Genomic DNA, 26,328 nt, shown 5'->3' on the forward strand with positions numbered 1-26,328 from the left:
AATAGCTTTTTGAAACCATGCATTGACCACAATGGTATGACATCATACTACAATTATATACTAATGTTTATTAAACCATAACATACTTGTTTTGAATACAAACAAATACCATGTTGTCCTCTCATTTTGGTCGACCCGGTTACACTGTCTTGTGATACCAACATCCTGTTACACTATAGAGAGTCATCAAAACTTATTTTGATGGTTTAATATTTCGCTGCAAATAAGTCTTAATACACTATAAACAAACATATATGACATTGGGAACTTTTAGGTAGAAGTGTTAGTGAAGAGGCGAAAATAATGAATAAGTTAAGTTTAATTATTTTCTTCCTGAAATGCAATATTTTATTCAATGAAAATATCACAGTTTAATTAACAAAACCATCTTTAGTTTGCTCCTGTTTAAGATGTCTGTACAAGTGACCTACCCGCAGCCAGACTTGCTACCTATTAACATTCATGTACAATATCCGGACTAGTCTGTCTCACAGTCCCTGATCCGCATTATTTCCCCTTCTGCCAAGCCCTTTCTGCAATGCTAAAGCCATAAATAAATCAAGTCTAGATTTCCTCAGGTTCAGGTTCTGAATCCCCCATCTCACTGAGGCTCCTTTTAATTTTAAAGGAATTGTTTGTTTCTATAAAAAAATAGATATTCAGTGACTAAACGTTAGTCTATGACCAGACTTACACCTAAATTTATGAGTACAACCTTCGAGGAGGGTTACTTGCCCAGTAGCCAACTCTGTCAAGATAAAAAACCTAGGTTGTCAAGTCTGCACTTTGTACTTTGATGGATGACCTCGGGAATGTTCGTCCAAGTACTTTAACCTATAGTTGTTTAGTGTGTTCAGATCGTGATCGCGGCTGAGTTTAAATAAGCTACAGGTTGTTGTTATACAACTGAGAGGTTTTTACCGTGTTTGGGTAGTTTGACCTTGGAACTATTATTCATCATTGAAAGGCCCCGGTAAATTTGTTGACGCCCATAATCTCCAACAAAGTCTACTGCGCGTATTCTGCAAGCTCGATTGTGACCGTCTGTTGCAGCATAAGTAAACAACGTACACCCTTTTGAAAGAGACATTTAAAGTACAAATTCATTTTGAATGAGAGCGTTTGCCACAGAATATCACCACACATAGGCTTCACACATTATTCCAAACAGGGAATCGAACCCGCATGTCAGGGGTACACATTAACCACTAGGCCATCCCATCAGAACGTTAACATATACTGGGTAAAAATAGTTAGGGATATATGTAAATTTTGAAATTATGAATAATGATCTATTTATTCATTGACACACTGATAAAATATCAATCATAAAAATACCAATATCCCTAACTTGTTTTGTCCAGTATATATGAAAGTGTCTGGATCTGATAAATGTGAAATGTAGACGGTGGTGGGGTAGTCTAGTGGTTGAAGCGTTCGCTAGTCACGCAGAAGACCCGGGTTCGATTCCCCCATTGGTACAATATGTGAAGCTAATTTCTGGTGTCCCCCGGCGTGATATTGCTGGAATATTGCTAAAAGAGGCGTAAAACCTCACTCACTCACCACTGCACCAGACACAATCTATAAACCCTGTCACACGGTCTGAACCATGAATCATCCACGTTGACCTGTGACCGTTTCACACGTACGCTATTGCGGGTTATACCATGTGTATTGTATGTATGTATGTATGTATGTATGTATGTATGTATGTATGTATGTATGTATGTATGTATGTATGTATGTATGTATGTATGTATGTATGTATGGTATGTATGTATGTATGTATGGTGAGGTGAGGTGAGGTGAGGTGAGGTGAGGTGAATTGGGTTTAACGTCGTGCTTGACGACGTGCATGCGTGTGTATGTGCGGCTGCTTGTACTAGCCCAGACTGAAGCTGGTTTTATAGTGCTAGCCCACTGAGATACAATGCCGCAGTGAAGCATGAATACCCTACTCAGACACATTATACCGACTCCGAGCCGACCAGTCCTTGTACCCATTAATGCCGAGCGCCAGGCAGGGACCAAGTACCATATTTTAACGTCTTTGGTATGACGCAGTCGGGGATCGAACCCGCGACCTTCCGCTCTCTGAGCGGACGCTCTAACCACTACACCACGGCGGCGGTCATGTATGTATGCATGCATGCATGCCTGCATGCATGCCTGTATGTATGTATGTATGTATGTATGTATGTATGTATCTCTCTCTCTCTCACACACACACACACACACATGATACGATATGGTAGCCTGGTGGTTCTAGTGACCGCTTGTGAAGTAAAATGTCCCGGGTTCGATCCACAACATGGATATAGTGAGTGAAACCCCTTTCTGGTGTTCCTCGCTGTGATAGTGCTGGAATTAGGCTAAAGATACTACACTCACTCACTCTTTACAACAGTGTGCAGAGTGGTGGAAGAGGGGTGTTGTATGTGACAGGAACCGGACCAACAGGGTTCCGCTGTACAGGGTATCTTAAACATGATGTATCTTCACACAATTTAAACATTACTAACGTTTTTATTCAAAGTATCCGAAAATCAACAACAATTCAATATCCCAATTTGACGAATCTAATGAATGTTCTCATTCATTGTTCCTATCCCGATATGAATAAACATTTATTATCAACGAAAACTTTCTCGTACACAAACAAGCGTTCGAACATTTATCATTTCTTATTTTCTTCTCAAAAACAATATAATATAGTAAAACAGATTTTTCCATCAATGCAAAACTGTAACAGTTGGTCAGCGTGATGTAGGAATGTTACGATCTGAGCATGCGCGGATACAACGGGCAGTTCCGCCATACTAGAAATAGGACATGAAAGCTGCGTGTGTGATAGGATATAGACCCGGTTTATTCACCCAAGACAACTTGGGACAGTATACCAGTATCAATTGTTTTTTTAAAAAGAACACCTACATGGCTGTGTGTGACGTCACAATAAAACTTCGACGTGGCGACGTTCAGAGGCGCTGTATATAAATTGCACATCTGTAATGCCAGAATCCTCTATGAAGATCCTATCAGGTGTCAAAGGTGAGAAAAACATCTACGATTTGTTCATTATAAGCCTGCATCCTGCCTACGTTTTTCAAACCCTATGACATTTAAATATCAGCGTTGTTTGAAAAACGCACAGATACACTATTGACTTTCACGCACGTCCTATGAAAACCATACGGTTGACATTTATGATCAGTTTGTGTAAGTAATTATTGATCCCGCGTGTGATTAGACACCAACAACCGTGTGATTAAACAACCTAAATTATACCTTACACATCTTCCACGTGAAACAAACTCTGAAACAATGACAGGGCTTTCTTCCTGATCCGAGGCCTTCAACAAAACATATATCCTTACAACCGGGTACCACGGTAACCGTGCTATATCCCCATTCTGACCTGCTATGTGGACAGAAAATAGACCAGGGTAGTATCACACACACAGGAAGAAGTGCAACATCAGCAAATTCATTACATGCAATGGCACCTCTATAATCCAGACTTTAAAGTATATTAATCCAAAAGGGTTGGTTGTATACAAAGAGTACAACGGTTGTATACAAAGAGTACAACGGTTGTCAGTGTAGGAGGATCTAAGCATTACTGTGCAGTGCATCTAGACGCTGTGGCAGTTGTTCTACATTATACACAACTTAAAGTTAACTCTCTGTAAAAATAGCAAGATTCACAAATCTGCGTAAAGTCTGACAATCACTAATAAGACATTTACACTTTGAGTGTATATGCAGTAGATGTATCTTCTTGCGGATCCTGTCCACTTTTCTCACACATAATTTCTGAACAGACGCGTTTGACGCGGTAGTTGGGGACGTTTTCTAAACGTACACCACTTAACGGGGTCCTACTTTGGTGGTTGAAACCAACGGGCTCCGAACGATCATCTCTACCAACGGGCACCACTAATTCCACTGTGTGTCAGGTTGGACATAAACGGTGTATGTGCAATCGTATGCATACACCTGCGTATTGTCTCCAGATACAATATATCACAAATGTTGGTGATGCGTAGGACTTTCGACAGTAAAGTGTAAAATATACTGCAGACATATATGGACTCTCAATACTAAATATATGTGAAAGTCAATAATTTAATGACACCAGGTCGTATTGGAATTATTTTCTCAACCAAACGTAGCATCTTCCTCCGTCAAGTATCTTTTATCGATGGTAATTTTGGCACAGCTGTCCAAAAGACGAGCAGATGGAATTCTGTCTGACATGTTGAGAGAGGTTCTGTTCTTGATGTCAAACTTCATCATAGCGTCGCAGAGAGGTCTGTTCGGACCCTCATTGACCTCTTGACCTCCCAGGAGCACAAGCGACCCCTGGCGATGAATTAACCCGAAGTGCACACGTTCAAACGTCTTGATGACGCCAACGTTTTCGATGACGTTGTCGTCATGGAACCGTATTACCTTCCCATCAAACAGAACCACGTAAGCAATTCCATCACTTACCACCGCTCGGGATAACTTACAGGCAATGGGAAGCTGAGCAACAATGGTGGTCTTTCTTGTCCGCGTGTCATAGCACTGAATACTCGCCGTATCCGTTTTGTCGTTCTTCTCCCCGCCGAACAGCAATATCTTCTCCCCAAGGACAGCAGCTGACACTGAACTGACCGCTATCTGAAGCTCGCCCGATTCTTCCCACTCGCCGCTGCCGATGTCGTACTCCTCCACCGTCTTCTGAACCCTCTCCCTCCCCAAGTTCGCTGTTGTAGCCTCCAAGAACATACAACTTGTTCCCCACAGACACCATGGCGTGTCGCCTCCTTCCTCGACGGAGCTTAGCAGGCATGTGTGTCCACTTGTTTTTCTTGGAATGGTACCTCAGCAGGGAGGTTTGCCAGAGTCCTCCACCAGTAACGAAGATGTCGTTGTCGTAGACGCAGGAAGCAAACTCAATACCAGGGTCGAATGGGAGAGCTGCGAGGTGGTACCATAGTCGAGAGGTGAAGCTGTAAGCTAGAACATTAGTTGATCGGACGTAGGGAGGTCTCGGCGTCTCACCCCCTGACAACACGACCAGAACATCCTCCATGTCAGACGGGTTCCTGGGGCACATGATTGGCGAACTGTAGTCATGGCGACGGGCAGGCAACAAGTGGAAGTTCTTGGCGCTATCTATAGCCTGGATGCATTTTTCGTTTCGCCGCACAAAATCAGATTTCTTGATGTTGATGAGATACTCTGGCTGGGCGAGAGGCAAGCGGAGGTATGTGAAGATGTCCCCGACAAAGTTTGCCCTTTTAGCTTCGTCGTGTTCCACCCAACGGAGCACGGAGTCACACACAAACTCCTCACTCGGACACTTCAGGTCATCGTCTTTCACAAGAGCCAACATCTCCTCAGGCTCAAGACACTGGATTTCTTCATTTGATGTAAGCTCCTCGAAATGTTCAAGAATGAATGCCCAGGCAGCCTTCCGTAAGTTTTTACAATCATGCGCGCATGCTACTCTCCAACGTAGCAGACAGTTGTCAACTGTGATCTTCTTACTGAGGAAATCCTCACAACGTTTCTGTAGTATCTCCATCTGGAGAATTGATGCCGCCTTCAACATGTTTTCCGCATTGCCTTCCTGCACTACGTCGTAGCCCTGGTAGATGTACATCAGGATGGAGGAGAAGACGTCCGATTCGATGCCTTCCATTTTGACAACACCGGAAACACTTTCGCGCATGCCCGAGGAAAACATGGCGTCGAAATATGGCGACATAGCAATTAGAATGGCTTTGTGACATTTGAAGCTCTTCTTGTCTATGATAACCTCGACGTCCGCGTGTCGTTCGTCCGACAGCAGTCGTCCAAGCCCCAGGGTGAGCGTGTCGAAATACTGCTGTCGCCATGACGTGGCTGCATGCATCACGAACAATGCCTGTTACGTTATCCAGTGTTACGTCATATGGTGAGACGTGGCTTCATAGCACCGAGATCCCCCTGCAATGATACAAATTACGATGAAAGCAAGTCATAGAGATCTTATACTCAATTGTGAAGAAACTGTGGCCAATAATGTACAATTCATTCACACTGTAAAGGCGAAGTTATGTTTCGAAATGAGTAAGACACAGGTGATTTACGCCGCTTTGAGCACAATTCAAGAAAATTAAAAATGTGTGTCATACACTGTATCAGTGTAGGCAACCGAACATGGGTTTCGGGGGTACCAGGCAACACTATAACTACACAATGTTTGATATTAGTCCCCGTAAAGCTTGTCACAACGCTGTAATCGATAACGGTAATGTACTTAGGCTCGCATGTAACTATATTTTGATTGTCCCTTGTACGTGTTCATACGGACTTATACAGTGAAGCCTCGTTAATCCGGACGGTTGCGTTTCTCAGTAAATTCGTCCGGATTGCGAATAGTCCGGACTACTGAATCAAGACCCAAGTTGCTTCCCTAAGAATTACAAAAACGACACGAATCTGGATAAAACAAATAAGCATTTAATGTAAAGCTTTAATTCATCACATCAATAATTTTACCGAGTGACATCCGCATGTTGATCCGACGTGTCTGATCACGTCCTTCCTCAGCACAGGTGAGGTAATGTCTAACAAGCGATCTATTGTAGTATGCCTTGAATGTCCGAATTATTCCTGCATCCATCGGTTGAATATGAGACGTGGTATTTGGTCACATTTCGCAAAGTTAGCGAAGCACACTTGTGACTTGCAGCATTGTCGTAAAGCAAAATCACTTTTAGTCCACGTGACCGGATCTGTCTGTCAAAGTACATTAACCAATCACAAAACAGCTCACTTGTCATCCACGCCTTTGTATTGTGGTGTCAATCAAAGTGTAAATGTACAGTATCTTCAGTCGGGAGCTTTTATGTCTAATTAAAACAACAACCCAGTTGGCCAGTTAATTAAGTAAACATCGCCGGGCGGTGTTGTTACAGTTCGTGAACACGACTTACAGCGTCCGGACTGTGAAGCAATTTACTGTTTATTTTACTGATTGGTGACAGCTACTTACCGTCCGGTTCCGGAAACCGAATTTCCGGATTATCGAGGCAAATTATATAGGCATAGATTGGTAACAAGCTGAAATCGCCCGGGAGGCGAGACATCCGGATTATCGGAGTCCGGACTTGGTATTAGTAAATGATAAACATGTGTACTAGTATATATTTATGGGGCAATTTTGAACAGTGATAAAATTTGTAATTCATCGGTCCGTTTCTGACTCAAACGGACTGTAAGCTATGTTCAATGGTTGTACAGACTGAACAGAACCTGACACTTGCACCTGGTGTAATCAAAATATTTCTGGCATCATACATGAATGTATATGTACGTACGTACGTACATCCAGACGGGAAACACACCAGCTTGCAATCACCCAGGGTATTCAACCCACGAGGCACATTTGGCGTAATTCAACACCGGCAAGGTGAACCTTACAACGCATTGCGAGGAACACATACGGGCATTAGTGATGATACTTCTTTGTCTTGAACAGGATAAACGTTTCATATTGCCCATCTGAACACGGACATGAACCCCGTACACGCGAACAGTAGAGTACACAACGGACTTGTAACTACAGATGTTGCCTTCTACTTGTATCATTCAAAGACGGTATAATAGATCACGTTAATGACTCACTATGTCCAAAATACAATTCCGATCATTCGTATTGCTACATGCTATTACGTTAAACGGGCAACATAATTCTTAAAGGAAACAATTCCTTTTGTTCGTTTTATTACATGTTCAATAGGTTAAACAAGGAAAATCTTCAGGTAAAAAAAGCAACAATTCCTCATGTAAGAAAAGAAATATCCTTTGTTCGTTTTAATATTAATGTTCACTGAGCTATAAAGAATCTTCCAGTAAGAAAACACTACCTTTTGTACGTTTTATCAAATGTTCAATAGGTCATACAAGGAACGTCTTCAGGTAAAAAAACAAATTCCCCTTGTTCGTTTTATCACATAGTAAAAAGGTCATACAAGGAAATTTCAGGTAAGATTATACAAATAACATCCTTAATTGAGTAAACAATTCCCTTTCTTCGTTTTAATAATGTTTATTGCGTTATGTGAACCATCTGCAAGTTAGAACACAATTTCTTTTGTTCTTATGTGCATATTTTACTAAATGGTCAATATGTTTCACAACGTACAATTGGGGCGGTGGGGTAGGCTAGTGGCTACAGTGTTCGCTCGTCACGGCGAAGACCCGGGTTCGATTTCCGACCTTGGTACAATGTGTGAAACCAATTTCTGGTGTCCTCAGCTGTGATATTGCTGGAATATTGCTAAAAGCGGAGTAAACCTTAACTCACTCACAACGTACAAAGACAGATATGCTATCTCGATACAAGTTATCATAGATAAATCCTGAAGGCAGTGGTGGGAAATATCCACATAATATCCATGTATAAGCGCGCTGCGTACCGGGTCACGTCTAGACCCACCCATAATGGCGAGGTAACGGATCAAAGTCTAATTTTATCACAACAGCTTAAAATAACTCAAGTCAACCTATACCGCCATTACTTACTCATTCGTGCACATGCATATTCGGGTGTCAATACATCGCCTCAATAGCCGCCGTCAACATGCTATAACATATGGAGGACCCCTACACTCTTCAGGCATTGTTGCTTTGTGTACATCACGAAGTAAACAGGCGGTGCGGTTGTAGCAACGCGACACACCCGTAACTTGTCCTTTAGGTCACGCCGACCTTGTGTTTTCTACCAGATAACCCCGATTTGTCTGACACTGGGACTGTTTGTCTTGTCAGGGAGTTTAAACTTGGCCATGGCTCCCTGGTGATGGTGACTCAGTTTGACACCGCCTTAACTATTGGGCGGGTGAGTTTAACGCCGGTTTAAAGTGGGTATTTCCATTATACAGTACAACCAGAAATTATTGAGAATTTAAGATTGTAATTATAGCAGAACATAACTCAAAGACAGGTGAACAGTTAGTATTTTGTCAAGTCACCATGGGCAGCAATGCAGGCTTCAATGCGGCGGGGCATATTACTGATCAAAGAAATTAGAAAGTCGTGGTCGATGCTGTTCCAATATCGGACCACCTCTTCTTTCATTTCAGCAATATTTGTCAGATTTTTCTTATTGACACTTTCCTTCATAAGTCCCCAAACATTTTCTTTTGGATTTAGGTCAGGGATATAGCTTGGCCAATCTAATAATGTCAGATTTTGGGTCCGAAACCAGGCCTGTGAATGCTTTGAACGATGTTTTGGGTCGTTGTCCTCCTGGAAAATCAAAAAAATTCCATAGAACACGTTAGCAGATGGAAGTAAATGTCCCTCGAGAATATCTGTGTACCGCTCACTGTTCATATTCTCTTCAAATACACAGAGGGGCGTTGTCCCTAACATAGATAGGCCACCCCACACGTTAACTTTCGGACTGTACTTTGGGCGCTGATACAAGGGGTTTTTCAGTTTGTTTGGTCCAGAATTTAAGTGTATTAGGAAACAGCCACAAAGATCTCTCATCTGAGAAAATCACATTGTCCCAGTTAAAATTTCTATGCTGTAAGCACCAGTTCAACCTTCGCTCCTTTTGTTCAGGTTTCATGATCGGTGATGGAATTCCTCGACTTTTCTGCCAACCCATTGCATGCAGCTCAGTTCTAATTGTCTCCTTACAGACAGCCACAGTTCCTCTATCAATCATATCCATCCTTAAGTTTTCTAAAGTCTTTCGTTTGGTTTTAGAAACAAGAATACTAAGCCGCCTCCTGTCACCGACAGTCAATTTTCTGGGCCTACCTGCGCCTCCCTGGTGCTCAATGCCATATCCATTTGCAATATTTTTCAAAACACGATAAACAGTGGACAAAGGGATGCCTGTTCTACTTGAAATCACTTTAGCTGATCTGATGTCCTTGTTGTAATACTCTAAAATCAACTTCCTCTTCTCTAAATCATCCATACTGAGGATCACTGAAAATGTCGTCTGCCAGCAAGTAAACAAAGGGAGATAACTCTTCACAAACTAATGAAAAAGGATTAACGGAGTTGTCTCTCTTGAATGAAACCAAGCACTTGATAGCTGGTCAAGGTTGTTTATACTAGAAATCCAATTAAACATATTCCTAAAATTCTCAATAATTTCTGGTCATTCTATATCACCGGGTGTCTGCTTTTTGTGGGACGAAGGCCCGGAGTGACGCAAACTGTACACCCTTTAAAAGTAACCCATCCACATGAAAATGGTTACACTAAACCAACATCACAACCGGTGCAAAAGTGGGATGTGAATCCATGACAATCGATTCTTGCCACTATCAAGGTGAGTGAATGAGTATGGTTTTACGCCGCTTTTAGCAATATTCCGGCAATATCACGGCAAGGGACACCAGAAATGGGCTTCACACATTGCACCCATGTGGGGAATCGAACCCGAGTCTTCAGCGTGACGAACGCTTTAACCACTAGGCTACCCAACCCTCACCACTATTAAGGACGGCGTAGCTTGCTTGGTAACGGTGTTAGCAGCTACACCGAAATGTCGCTCAAATTAATTATAAAGAAATTGTATATCCATAGAACTCTCCCCGTTGTACAAGTGAGAATCATTGGCTAACATCTCAGATGAAACAAAAACCTTGAGTGGCATTAAGAAAAGACGGAAAATGTATGAATGTCATGTTCAGTATAATAAGGAAAACGATGTTTCGTCAACGTGGTAGTTGACTTACATAAATTTTCCCCTTTATGTTTGATTAGTTCTAAAGAAAATGTCAACATTTCCTTTCAAATGACATTCCTGGAACAAAAGCTTTGATTATCGTCTAAATCTAAAATCTGCTGTACTTCCTACAAGTGTCAGGGTGTGGTATTTTCCTTATGACTTAAGTACGGCGTAAATCGATCATAAATTAGTCCCAACTAACGGTAAATACTCTATAACGGTAAATATGTGTTTTCCTTCCTCAATAAATCTCATCCACTACACCTGCTACCAAAGTGTCACATCAATGGCATGTATCATTTAGCCTCTGAAACATCAATCAATGTCACAACATGCAATTAGTTCCCGTCAGGGGATCATTCCACACACCGGTGGTGACTAAAAATCAAACGGTGATGGAAAATGCTGCTATCTCTATCTTCAGCGCTATGTTATCAAGGCGCATTCGCAAATGAAAAATTATCCAGGGTTCACTACACAGATCTACCCGTACACCGCCCCTACATCACAATACCAGTGTTCACTACACAGATCTACCCGTACACCACCCTGAATCACAACACCAGTGTTCACTACACAGATCTACCCGTACACCACCCCTACATCACAACACCAGTGTTAACTACACAGATCTACCCGTACACCACCCCTACATCACAACACCAGTGTTCACTACACAGATCTACCCGTACACCACCCCTACATCACAACACCAGTGTTCACTACACAGATCTACCCGTACACCACCCCTACATCACAACACCAGTGTTCACTACACAGATCTACCCGTACACCACCCCTACATCACAACACCAGTGTTCACTACACAGATCTACCCGTACACCACCCTGAATCACAATACCAGTGTTCACTACACAGATCTACCCGTACACCGCCCCTACATCACAACACCAGTGTTCACTACACAGATCTACCCGTACACCACCCCTACATCACAACACCAGTGTTCACTACACAGATCTACCCGTACACCACCCCTACATCACAACACCAGTGTTCACTACACAGATCTACCCGTACACCCACCCCTACATCTACACAACACCAGTGTTCACTACACAGATCTACCCGTACACCACCCCTACATCACAACACCAGTGTTCACTACACAGATCTACCCGTACACCACCCTACACCACCCCTACACAACACCAGTGTTCACTACACAGATCTACCCGTACACACCCCTACATCACAACACCAGTGTTCACTACACAGATCTACCCGTACACCACATCCCCTACATCACACACAACACCAGTGTTCACTAAACTACACACAGATCACCCCCTACCACGTACACCACTACACCCTACATCACACCACATCACAACACCAGTGTTCACTACACAGATCTACCCGTACACCACCCCTACATCACAACACCAGTGTTCACTACACAGATCTACCCGTACACCACCCTGAATCACAATACCAGTGTTCACTACACAGATCTACCCGTACACCACCCCTACATCACAACACCAGTGTTCACTACACAGATCTACCCGTACACCACCCCTACACATCACAACACCAGTGTTCACTACACAGATCTACCCGTACACCACCCCTACATCACAACACCAGTGTTCACTACACAGATCTACCCGTACACCGCCCCTACATCACAACACCAGTGTTCACTACACAGATCTACCCGTACACCGCCCCTACATCACAACACCAGTGTTCACTACACAGATCTACCCGTACACCACCCCTACATCACAACACCAGTGTTCCTACATCACAACACCAGTGTTCACTACACAGATCTACCCGTACACCGCCCCTACATCACAACACCAGTGTTCACTACACAGATCTACCCGTACACCGCCCCTACATCACAACACCAGTGTTCACTACACAGATCTCACAACACCAGTGTTCACTACACAGATCTACCCGTACACCGCCCCTACATCACAACACCAGTGTTCACTACACAGATCTACCCGTACACCACCCCTACATCACAACACCAGAGTTAACAAACGTACAGTCCTGAGGATGTAATCATGCACGTTAAGGTGCAGCACGCAGTCTCATGTTACTTACAAGTCAGTGTCCTGACACAATACATGCACCTGCCTCGAGACGGATACAGTGATACACATAGAGGGTACAGAGGGACAAGGGGTGGTGGGGTAGTCTGGTGATACAAGTGAGACCCACTTTGATTTCCCATATGGACACAGCGTCTTACACCGATAGATACACTGTTAGGATCTACACTGAAATCATAGGGGTGCAGGGTCCCCCAAAAAAAAAAAAAGAAAAAAAAGAAAAAAGAAAAAGAAAGACAAAAAAGCTGTATCCGCTTTTATCATCACGTTGCAACTATTGCGATAAAGAAGGGTATTCCTCTTCATGTGAAGCCTCGTTGTAGTAGGTGAGGTGAGGTGAAAGTGGGTTTAACGTCGTGCTTGAGAATATTTCGCTCATATGACGACGCGCATGCGTGTGTGTGTATGTGCGTCTGCTTGTACTAGCGCAGACTGGAGCTGGTTTTATAGTGCTAGCCCACTGAGATACCACGCCGCAGTGAAGCATGAATACCCCACTCAGACACATTATACTGACTCCGAGCCGACCAGTCCTTGTTGTACCCATTAATGTCGTTGCAGTAAAGCCCACATATCAACTTAAACTGATATTACATTGAAATAAACAAGCGTTGTTCCCACGTTTCCGGGTGGCTGCTGTTGACGGTTCACACATCCCATAGCGATAGAATATGCGCATTATTCATATAACACGGAAGCACACGAACCGTTCATATTGGGACTATTGAATACACTGGGTGTTTACTAGTGACTAGACTTGACATAGTCTAATATAGTGCAACATAAACCGTGCCAAACACGACAATATTCATCATCATGACTCTGCCTTATTGTTAAAGATTGGAAACAGGATAAGGACTACCGGGTTCAGTCAATATATATCAATATAAACGCTAATGTCTGTGTCGATACTGCTACGCCGACTTGGACAATGTTTGTGTGCGCAACGTCATCTACAAACTAGTACTGATCAACTCCCGGGCCTATCACGATGTCCTTTATTCAGTCTGTAGTGCGTGTGTTATCTCACAACGGCGGCTGGATAGTCTAGTGGGAAGAGCGTTGGTTCTTCACGCGGAAGACTGGGTTCTATTCTCAAATTGGTATAATACACGAAGCCTTATTTAGTGTCCCCACTCGTGTTACTGTTGAACAACTGCAGAAACACGAAGGTACTAACACACTTTGCCCACATGGGTACAATGTGTTAAGCCCATTTCTGGTGTCCCCCCGCCGTGATATTGCTGGAATATTGTTCAAAGCGGCGTAAAACTAAACTCACTCACTCACTTTCGAAATGGCATTATTTGGAAAAAAACATGATTTACTGTACGGTATTATGTCCAGATATTACGAAGACATATTTATCTTTCTGGGATTGTTTTTGTTTATGCTTATAAACTTACCAATCCAATGTATACATGGTAGTGGTGTAACGATTCATCGACAGTATCGATGTTTGCATCGTCAACTACGCGATACGAGTGCATCGATACAAAAACACAATTAGGCAATATATCAGGATATTTATATCACAAGGCAGGGGCTTAGCTACCACTATGAAAAAAGCCCGGGCTTACACATGATCGTTGCTAAAAAAGGTTGGATAAGCCCTCAATACTATCTAAATATATAGCTTTGCAACCTATCGGGCTTACACATAAAAATTGGCTTGCTACGCGCTTGCAAGGGTCCATGATTCATCGATGTATCGCCACAAGAGACGATATATTCCGATACAACTAAAACACAAATCAAATTCTTTATTCGCAGAGTGTATATAGGCCATCGGCCCATAATACAAATATTAAATGTTTGCAGCCATATATGATTGGCGGTGCTTTACAGCATAATAAACATACATTGCTACATTTCTGATGACAAAGGTATTGTTTGAGGTCATCAATATATTGAAATTTGACAAAGAAGGGTATGTGTAAAACTTGGCAGGAATATATATAGTGCGCAAGGAACTGTATGCAGTACACACTAAAAGGAAATGATACTCGTTTTCTATATATCCATTGTCGCACATGTTACATAACCTGTGATGTCTGGGCTTATTTGTGTATCTACCTGTCTCAATATTTAATTGATGGGAACCACAGCGAAACTGTGCGAGTGCAATGCGAAATTTACTATTGTTAATAACACTAAGATATGGTTCCATAGATAGATTACATTTGAAAAGAGAATATGAATAAGTTTTAGAACTTGATGATAACGAGTTATGCCATTCTTGATGGGATATATGCTGAGCCCTGATCATAAATTCAGACAGGGAGGAATTTAAGCTACTAATATAATGTCTTTCCCATATATATCCAAATCCCATATTGTAAAGTAATAACTTAAGTTTTGATACCCAATTTGTTTTACCATGGCTAGCATGCATCTAACAATAATAAGTTATAGCACTTTCTGGGCAAACGAGATGCTGGCATCTTCAACAATTTATACCAATATTTAATACAACGTTTGTAAGCATAAACATAGACAGGATATCTGCCACACTCACCCCGAACGATGTGATTAGGGGTTGATATTTTGACACAAAGCAGATATTTACAAGCCAGAGTTTGAACTTTCTCGATTGGTGAACTAATATCACAATCCAACCCCCAGACTTCAGCCCCATAGAGTAGGATTTGTAACACTTTTGAATCAAAAATCCTGAGGAAAATCTCACCGCGAATAGGTTTTAGCTTCGATAGTGACCTAATAATACTATAGAGGGCCTTTTTAGATTGTAGAATGGAATTATCAAAATGTTTATGCCACGACGAGCTTTGAGAAAGAAGAACACCCAAATACTTATACCATGGGACACAATCTATTCTCATGCCACTCAAAAACCACTTTTCATATTTAGAGAGCTTACCTCCATTTCAAAAGACAACAATTTTGGATTTATCTAGATTAATGGAAAGGTCATACTCGATACAATACTTTTCCAAAACATTAATACGCTTTTGTAGGCCACAGATAGTATCGGAGAGGAGTACTACGTCGTCAGCGAACAGCAAGAGAAATACTTGTGATAGTTCTGGTGCATCTGTATACCAGGATAACAAGATGACTCAATTTCACTAGCCAAATCATCTATAAAAATAAAAAATAGAAAGGGGCTGAAGACACATCCTTGACGCACTCCAATATTACACTGGAACATTTCGGAAAACATATTATTTGATTTAACGCAAGATTTGACACAATCATAGATGGATCGGACACAGTTCCACATTTTGGTAGACACGCCCTTCTCATTTAATACAGATCATAATTTTGCCCTATTCACCAAATCAAACGCTTTTGAAAAGTCTACAAAAAAAAGCATATAATTTCGCTTTTTAGAAAGAATCCTGCTAATAATGGATAATTGTAAAATGAAAATGTTATCTATAGTCGAGTAACCAGCTCTGAACCCTGCCTGCGACTCGACTTAAAGTTGTATTGCATCAGGAATAGGAAGGGAGTCTCTTTGAAATTCTTCTGAATCTTAAAAACAAATTCAGAGCTACAGATAACATTTTGGGTCATTGAGTTGTGTACTCGCTTGTGTTCATCTCAATTGGGTATCCTAATTTTCTTTGAGTAACCAAATAAATTGTACTCATCTCACTCAAACTCAATTGGGTAGTTTGCCGTTTTCCATTAATTTTAAACATATTAAAAAGTTTAAATGTTAGTGTTTATTATTTATATTTGATCTGTAATATGAGAAACGATAAGAAAGACTGCAAGTTGCCAGGTTCATGTCCTGCAATAGAACCTCTCAGTATACCTCAGTTATGTTACATATCCACCGGTACACAAGCTAATATTTGACATTTTTGTGTGTACGCATGTAAGATGACATTTATTGAGTATTTACCAAATTCAAGCGTACTTGTACGCAATAGACTTAATAGGAATTGAGTTTTCACACAAATATTTACGTAATTTACGCAGATACGCAGTTTATCTGTACCTCTGTAAATTGAACCTTATAGGAATTTGTTTGTGTCTGCTATCATGTTACATGAACGAAGGAGTTGGTGTGTATAAGTGAAAGAATGTGAACATTTTTCAAACTCTGTGAACTGTAAAATACTTGTCTTCAAGTAATTGAAATATGTTTTTAGTTGTCAACACCATTTATTAACAACTATGAATGATGTCTTAGCTTTGTTAGGAAAGAGAACAAAGAGAAGATAAAACTTAGAACGCATACTTAAGAGTTTTTTTCAGTGATTCCGAATTCTGGTATAAATTACATTGAATTGTTTGTGAAAGCATTGGTGTAGAAACACAACTTTCAAAGGGAAACTTCAGTTTCAAACTAAAAAATATATTAGATCAAGGTATACTGAATATGTTTGACTATACTTTCTTAAGCATTAAATGCTCAAACTTTATTAGATGAATAGCTGTATAACAAATAAAGTTTCAGTCATTTTATCCATCATATATGTTCTGTTATTAGAAATTGAAAAGTATCGGGATATATATCGTCTCGCAGGTTCCTTGCCAATACTTTCATGATATATCGTCTCGCCTCATTAAACTGGTATCGGGATATACCATCTCGCCAATTAGGCAACGATACTTAGCTCTAATATATGGCTTATTTGTTACAATAATTTTCAAAACTGTGCATTCTGTACCAACCAATCTTTTAATGGTACTTTTCAACAGCGACAACTAGCCGCACACGGCCTTAAGGAAGGCATTCATAATAGTACTGACGAATGTGTATTTCCTGAAACTCTAAGTTATGGGATTTCCCTTATCACCACGTGCATTATATGTAACCCACGTGAAACTGTCTATGAGTAATGCTCCGGAACCAACACGTGACACATGATATGAGAGACCCCTTGTTTGTTCCTATGTCACACTTCAATCGGGCGGGTGTTCATTAGATACTGTGATGAGCATCGGATCATGCTACGTAGCATACTTTGACACTGCTCGAGTTCCACTCTTTTCCGAATTAGAAGCAATATTCAATACGTATTACACAAAACAGAGAAATTACAAAAATTCAAAATCAAAATCAAACTTGTTTAAACTAAAAAATCAGTAAATCAAACGTTGTGTAAACTGTTTTGTGCGTGAATAATCATCGTCCAGTGTCAGTATTACATCGTGATGATAAAGTGGGTTGTGCGTGGTTTGCGCGTTCGAAGTTGTAGAGTTTGTCCTGCAATGCCGAATTGTTTTGTGCGTGATGTTTATATAGTGTGTTGTGCGTCCAGTGTCGTGATGTTATGTGTTTTGTGTGTGATGTTATATATGTTATATGTGTGTTGTGCGTCCAGTGTCAATGTTCGTGATGTTATATAATGTGTTTGCGTGCGTACAGTGTCCTTGTGCGTGATGTTATATAGTGTGTTGTGCGTCCAGTGTCAATGTGCGTGATGTTATGTTATAAGTGTTGTGCGCCCAGTGTCAATGTGCGTGATGTTATATAATGTGTTGTGCGTCCAGTGTCCTTGTGCGTGATGTAATAAAGTGGGTTGTGCGTCCAGTGTCCTTGTGCGTGATGTTATAAAGTGGGTTATGCGTCCAGTGTCAATGTGCGTGATGTTATAAAGTAGGTTGTGCGTCCAGTGTCCTTGTGCGTGATGTTATAAAGTGGGTTGTGCGTCCAGTGTCATTGTTCTTGATGTTATAAAGTGGGCTGTGCGTCCAGTGTCTTGTGCGTGATGTTATATAGTGGGTTGTGCGTCCAGTGTCCTTGTGCGTGATGTTATATAGTGGGTTGTGCGTCCAGTGTCCTAGTTGTCAATGCGTGATGTTATAAAGTGGGTTGTGCGTCCAGTGTCCTTGTGCGTGATGTTATGAAGTGGGTTGCGTCCAGTGTCCTTGTGCGTGATGTTATAAAGTGGGTTGTGCGTCCAGTGTCATTGTGCGTGATGTTATAAAGTGGGTTGTGCGTCCAGTGTCATTGTGCGTGATGTTATAAAGTGGGTTGTGCGTCCAGTGTCAATGTGCGTGATGTTATATAGTGTGTTGTGCGTCCAGTGTCAATGTGCGTGATGTTATAAAGTGTGTTGTGCGTCCAGTGTCCTTGTGCGTGATGTTATAAAGTGGGTTGTGCGTCCAGTGTCCTTGTGCGTGATGGTATAAAGTGGGTTGTGCGTCCAGTGTCCTTGTGCGTGATGTTATAAAGTGGGTTGTGCGTCCAGTGTCCTTATTGTGCGTGATGTTATGAAGTGGGTTATTGCGTCCAGTGTCGTGATGTTATATAATGTGTTATTGCGTCCAGTTGTGCGTGATGTTATAAAGTGTTGTTGTGCGTCCAGTGTCATTGTGCGTGATGTTATATAAGTGTGTTGTGCGTCCAGTGTCGTTGTGCGTGATGTTATAAAGTGGGTTGTGCGTCCAGTGTCCTTGTGCGTGATGTTGTATAGTGGGTTGTGCGTCCAGTGTCAATGTGCGTGATGTTATAAAGTGGGTTGTGCGTCCAGTGTCCTTGTGCGTGATGTTATAAAGAGGTGTGTGTGTATTGCTGTAGTGTTGTGCACTGGTGTAAAGTGTTGTGTAATGTATTATTGTGAAGGACTGTGTACCTTTGTACGTTTTTGAGATGTGTTATCAGTGTTGTTTGCTATTAGCAGGGCAACGCAGCCTCGTGTTATCTCGGCCGGCCCATATCCATGTCAGGCCACTGGCTACATGGGGGGGAAGAGAGACAAAGAGGTGTAAAGTACATCACGCACCAGCACCATACGGATTTAGAATTATAATGTAACTAGTGTACAAACTAGATAAACATACTAAGACAACATTACTATCACCATTTTTAATCTGCTTTCAACGCATCCGTTTACCACTGGCGTCATTGCAACGCTAAACAAATAATGTCATATCTTCTTATTGATTTTCTTGTTGTTGAGTGTTTGGGGTATTCCATATCCGTTGGTTCGCATAGTAGATAACGGATTCAGTCTTCATGCTTGGGGATAGATCTATCGTCGCAAATATTTTTCAGTGCTAAACGTTTCACGACAATTAATCGTATCTCTACATGTACAAATGTAGTCTATGTCATTGAAGTATGTACAAACTAAAAATTGTTGTATTGTAAAATAGACAGAGGACGAGTTTATTGTTTCTTTATCAACATCTAAAAAGTACAAAACTTGCTGAATTTTGTGAGAAGTATTAAGGTGGGAAATAAATGAACACTGATGTAAGAGAAAATTTACCCTTTTTCTTAAAGTGTGTACATGCCATACGATGGCAACGTTTCCAACGTTAGGTGACTGCGCTCATGAACCTTAGCAAGCTATACAGTTGTCCATAGGGCTTGCAATACTGAGAAAATACGAGTACAGAACACCAACCCCTTTCCAACGTCCCCTTAACACGGAAGGACGAAGGAATAATTTCTAGTTTGATTTCATTATACTATACATCACCTTATTCTATCATCTGTAGGCGCTATGAACGTTAACTTTCCATTTTGCGCATGTTGTAGATACAACCAGTCTTACACCGACAGAGACCGTTACAAGTTTGACACGTACGAGTGGCGCTGTGATCTTTGCTGGAGAATCCCAAGTGGGCATTTCAATGATGCACACAGGAAATTGCCGCTCGGAGGGGAAGCGAATGATACAACTACTCCATTATGCTACATGGATTTTCATGCAATGTCCATAATAACACGATAGCAAATGTCAAAGTACATGGTAATTCATTGAAACACCGGACACACTGATCGCACGTTACAAAGTACACACGACCATAGAAAACATGGCGGCACGGCGGGACAAGCTCTCTTTTGTGAGCTAATGATTATCTGTCTGTACAAAGTTTTCCTGCAACATTAAAAGCGCATCTGCGTGTTAAGTGTTTGCTGATAAACATCCAAAACATGGACAGACACGAACCTTGTGAAAGACATGCTACTATGCCTGTAGATCAGAGCTGTACGAAAGGCATATTTCCGGCGCATTGATTCCTACTTTCGTTCCCTATCTCCCTCCCACATAGTGGTGATATACGATGTGGGGGCGGTGGGAAAGCCTAGTGGTCAAAGCGTTCGCTCGTCACGCCGAAGACCCGGGTTCGATTCCCCACAATGTGTGAAGCCCATTTCTGGTGTCCCCCGCCGTGATATTGCTGGAATATTGCTAAAAGCGGCGTAAAACCATACTCACTCACTAAAACGTGGGCACAGCCTGTCCCATGGGAATCTTAAATATGAGTGAATTCATTCCAGGTTCAAAAGTACTCTCTGCCAAAAGCAGTGTCCATGTCTCGGCAATATGAGCATGTGTCTATGAGTCACTATAAAATAGTGATGATTGCAAGCGTTCGCAAAAAGGTGACCATGGGTTGACCGGCACCAGTCACAAACACAGGCAAAGCCAGGTAAATTGGTATTATATAAAATAATGGTACAAGGCAAAGAAGGGAATTGCATCGGACAAATATTTCTCACTGATGCGTTATATTGGGAAATAAATATCTTCCGCGTCTACCATACAATTTTACTGTGGCATTGGATATTTTAACCCTGATCAAAACAACTTAAGAGCATAAGAGCACGGTTGGTATGACACTTTGAAATCTTGGTGAAAGGGCAAGCTCGAGAGCCCCTCAATTGTGAACGTAAACACCAAACACATAATGCACCGACGTCATTATATGTGATATGATACGTGAATTGGTCTCCCTGCACTTCTTTATGTACAATACAAACATGGCGTGTTACCTCGTCACGTGGGTTCGTGTGTGTAGGTTTCACAGATCTATCACGCATAGCGTGCACGTATATGTATATTAGGCAAGTCTACCACAAGCAAGTACTGTAAAACAAAATATTATTTCACAATAAACATTCTCTCAGTGAATCTAGAAATACGCGTCATATCAGTTTAGTCAGAGGGGCTTTCGCGCTTGCCCTTTGAAAGTGAACTACACCCGATCAATGCATCGATCGGAAATGTGGGAAAACGGCAATCCCCATATTATACAGAAAATTCATAAGAAATTCTGTAAAATATGTAATCTTTCCGCCAATCACCAACTACAGTAATCTTGACAGCATGTGGAAGATTACCTCTGCAATGTATATTACAACTTCCGGGTTGCGGTGTATACAGTTGCTCAGTAAGCTGGGTGGGCGGTATTCAGAGCGATTTTTCATGTATGTTTTGGGCGACAGAAACTGAATGTGTGTTGTAAGGGAACTTCTCTTCTTTAGTTAAGTTTTCATTAGGTTTTCATACACATGGATAGCCCTTCACATGGGCGACACAACTCCCTTTCAAAGCTTGTCTGGACAATGACGCGAGGGTGTCGATTACTATGATGGCCAAATGATGTCAAATGTTCATTATGTGACCTGAAATAAACTTATAATTAAAAGTATATACTGTTTTAGTCAAGATATGGCTGAAATATTGCCAAAGTGACTTTAAATTTTAACTGACTAACTCACTCATTATGTGACCGTAAATACCCTTCTTCAAAACAAATGTAATTCCAGAGATGCGTTTACAATACATGTATTTGACAATCAGATGACTTACGTCAGTATATTGTGCACATGCGATTGATCAGGAGCTATAAACGACACGGTGGCACAGTACAGGCCAGAATTACATTTCATGATCTTAACACGGAAGCTGTTGAGAGGTTGACGTATATCGTGTTCAGTCGCAACACGAGCCTGTGCATGTGAGTGTTTGGGCAGATAGGTAAGTTAATGGGGTAAGTGTGTGTGCGAGTGCGGGGATGTCTGTTGGAGGTCGGGGTGAACGCCATCAGTGGATGGGTCCGATGGGGAAATTGGGCTAAGCCAAGTGGGGGCAGGAGGGTCGTATACAGTGGGGAGGGGTGAACGCCATCAGTGGATGGGTATGTGGTTGTTGGTAGGCGTATGTGTTGGCAGACTAGATGGGTTCCATGGGGGAAGGAGGAAAGGGGAATGGAATTGGGGGAACGAAGGTGTGTGGATAAGAGTGTTGTCAAGAGGGGGTTAGGGTGAACGCCATCAGTGTTGGGTAGGTTGTTGGGGGTGGGTGGGTGACACGCAAGGGTGGGGGTATTGGTGTTCCTGCCAAAAGGTTGGTGTGAGAGCATAAGACTTGTAGGTAGGGAGATTGGTTGTGCGTTGGTCTGCATATCAAAGAATGGGAGTAAAAACTGAATGGGGACATTGTATTGTGTGTGTTTGTGGTATAAGATCACGGTGGACATATACGATCTAGACTCCTTGAAATCTACAAAAAATCCACTCTCAAGACTTTCGCAGCAACACGCTCAAAGATCTATACAGTAAAGTCCAATGTGACTTTTGTGGTTGGCACAGCCAGCCTAGTACTGCCGACACACTGGACATGTTGGTGGTGCCCATGTATTCGTTCACCTACAACATCGTCAAACATCGTCATACAAAGCAGGGGCATTGGATGCGAGTTTATTATCGTTTAACATGACTGACTGACTGAGTTTGGTTTTACGCCGCTTTTAGCAATATTCCAGCAACATCACGGCGGGGAACACCAGAAATGGGCTTCACACATAGTACCCATGTGACGAGCCAACGCTTTAACCACTAGGCTACCCCACCGCCCCCGTTTAACATGAATACTGACATACACAGAGATCCATGCACACATGCGGGGTGACACCCCCCACACCGTACATACACACCAACAGTGAGAGAACCTAGACAAGAAAGCGTGCCTGTACAACAAGGAAGACAAGGCTATCCATGTCCATACAGAGTGATCTGGGTTCATACAGCAAGAACGTATGTAGCTGGTGCTATATCCGCCTCCCGTACACTTAGTGTCCTAAATCACGTCTGTTGTGTTATCACGTTACACCCAGAGATGTAGCCTTACATCCTTGTAGGTAGTGAGGGCGTCAATTTATGAGTGAGTGCGTTCTGTATACCGGCGCTTTGAACGGTATTCCAGTTATATCACGGTGTGTCAGCTTGATGTAGGAGAGCGTGGCGTTATCCAGGTGTTTGACGTCAACTTCTTTGGTGAAACCATAGAGTATGCGCATACTGACAAGAGCTATTAACATCTGAAGGTTCCTGGTTTCATGGACATATCGTTACATATGCATATATTTGGTGAAACCTTAGAGTATGCGCATACTGACAAACCTGAGCTATTAACATCCGAAGGTTCCTGGTTTCATGGACATATCGTTACATATGCATATATTTGGAAGACGTCAGGTGGATGAAAAAACAAAGAAATTGATGAACCTCAGCAGACAGTAATTTGGAGGTGGATTTACACATCACACACAGATTATTGTAAATACATGCATGCAGTAGGGATACACTACAGGCATTTTTTCAAAGAGACAAAAAGCTAAAAATCGGTTGCCATACTCCAATCTTGGTCTAGACCTTGTAATCATTGAAACGTCGGGCATTAACGAATACTGTAATTTAGGACGAACAATAATATCTGTTCAGTAAACATGATAAACATATTAATTATCTCTCTCTTTATAAAATTTACAAATATCATCACTGATTATTTGCCCCAACCTGACAATGTTGTGAGCATTTTATTACGTGTCTACGTAGTCGCGACGTTTCTTTTTAGATAAAAAAATACTGACAGTATTAGATTCCCCGTCTTTCGATTAGGGGATAAGACAAACGCATGCAAACTGAACAACGCTTAAATTCTTTGTTCTTTTCTACGTGAGTGGTTTCTTCGGTCAGATGTCGTTATCAGAAGGGGCGGTTGGGTAGCCTAGTGGTTAAAGCGTTGGCTCGTCACGCCGAAGGCCCGGGTTCGGATCCCCACATGGGTACAATGTGTGAAGCCCATTTCTGGTGTCCCCCGCCGTGATGTTGCTGGAATATTGCTAAAAGCGGCGTAAAACCAAACTCAGTCAGTAAGTCGTTATCAGAATATAAAACTGCATCGATCCCGTGATATATGTTTACTTGACATTAGGTAATAGGTCATCAACAGATTGAGATAACATTCTATGGTTATCTTTCTGCTTTCTTTCACCTGGTATTATTACAGAAGTCAGTTTTCATTCTAACTTTACCACTTTCAGGGAAATATTAAACTACATATTATTGGAGTCTGTGTGTTCCCTACCTTCAAAACACATTGCTTGAAACAGTACAAACTGGGCTTGCAACGCCGATGAATTTTGAATTTTAAAAATCGATAAACAGTTGGTGTTAATGAATATTTAATGTATGGAATGTTTAATGCTGCAATATGAAAACCTTTACTTGACATTAAGTAATAGGTCATCAACAGATTGAGATAACATTCTATGGTTATCTTTCTGCTTAATGAATTATTAATGCATGGAATGTTTAATGCTGCAATAAGAAAACCTGCGGCTATTCTGACAACACGTTTATCTCTAGAATGTTCTACATAAGTTAAGTCACGCCGGAGGTAATCGTGGGTTTCAGTAAATTTCTGAATCACTTCGAGCTTTTCTCCAATCTGCTTAACCTGGCATGCACGCCGAGACTAAACTAAAGTATTGTTAAAAGTGACGTTAAAATAGACTCACTCACTATTTAGACGACTGTCGCAAGAGCCTGGGTAGCCAAGAGGTTAATGCGCTCGTCGCTTGTAAGGACCAGAGTTCGAATCCATGTGTACTATGTTTGAAAACATTCTTGGCGTGCCATCAGAATTACTTGTCACGAGGTTTATTTGATAAAAATCAAGGGACGTAAAACACACACATACCAGACATCCACATCTATACACGTTATATAAATTCAATCATGTGACCTAATTAGTTGGGCGGAGTGTGTAAAACTGCATGAACACAGTACCGAACTGTATGAATGCAAGACACTGTCGCACATGACTATCCGATTCAGCGACCCTTTGTTATTCGGGTTAACCCAACTTCCGGGTTATGTTACGTTCAACATACTTTCCTCCATGACGACAGGCTTGGGAAGATATCGCCTGTCTGACACTAAATAACCTTGTACAAAACGCTCTTCTCGTAACAAAAAAATCACTGAAGCAGAAAGCAACGTCGTCTGCTACTTGACAACGACTTCGAATGGTGTTCAAACGTAGACCATAATTTGTCTCTGAAACACTGTCAGAGCTATCATTAAGAATAACAGCTTCATACGCTAGCATACATGGAATATTTATCAATCAGATTACAGACTGACATACGTAACCAATCGGTTGTCACGCCCCAGGGGAAATATCTTAATCAGAGGCGAACTTCACTCAGCGAAGCTTCGCAGCGTCGTGTCATGATGAGCTTTGAGATCGGCTCTCTTCTTGTCTTTTCACATGACTCGCGTTTGAGAAACCCACACATTTACAGTTTACACAACATGCGAAATGAAAGGTAATTACCTACCTGTGCGGTGAATCTAAGCTATTGTCTGTAAACCAGGACACCTGCGTTCCATGTTGCCCCTGAGATAATCAGTCGACTGACTGCTCCACGCTCGCTCGTGTTGACATGACACGCTCGGTAAAGGTCACGTGATTGCCGGAGTTAGCC

At 41.8% G+C, this 26,328-nt stretch overlaps 1 protein-coding gene across 1 annotated transcript; it reads right to left on the minus strand.

The window, feature by feature from the left end:
* Window positions 1-4,111: 4,111 nt before the first annotated feature.
* On the minus strand, window positions 4,112-26,328 carry LOC124274671 (kelch-like protein 24). Its single transcript, XM_046710031.1, is given in 3 exon segments — window positions 4,112-4,737; window positions 4,739-5,985; window positions 26,182-26,328. Coding segments are annotated over 2 exon segments (1,746 nt in total). The 5' UTR covers window positions 5,912-5,985; window positions 26,182-26,328; the 3' UTR covers window positions 4,112-4,164.

The sequence above is a fragment of the Haliotis rubra genome, unplaced genomic scaffold (genome assembly GCF_003918875.1).
Source record: "Haliotis rubra isolate DU_JTF1 unplaced genomic scaffold, ASM391887v1 Scf193, whole genome shotgun sequence".
NCBI lineage: Eukaryota > Metazoa > Mollusca > Gastropoda > Lepetellida > Haliotidae > Haliotis > Haliotis rubra.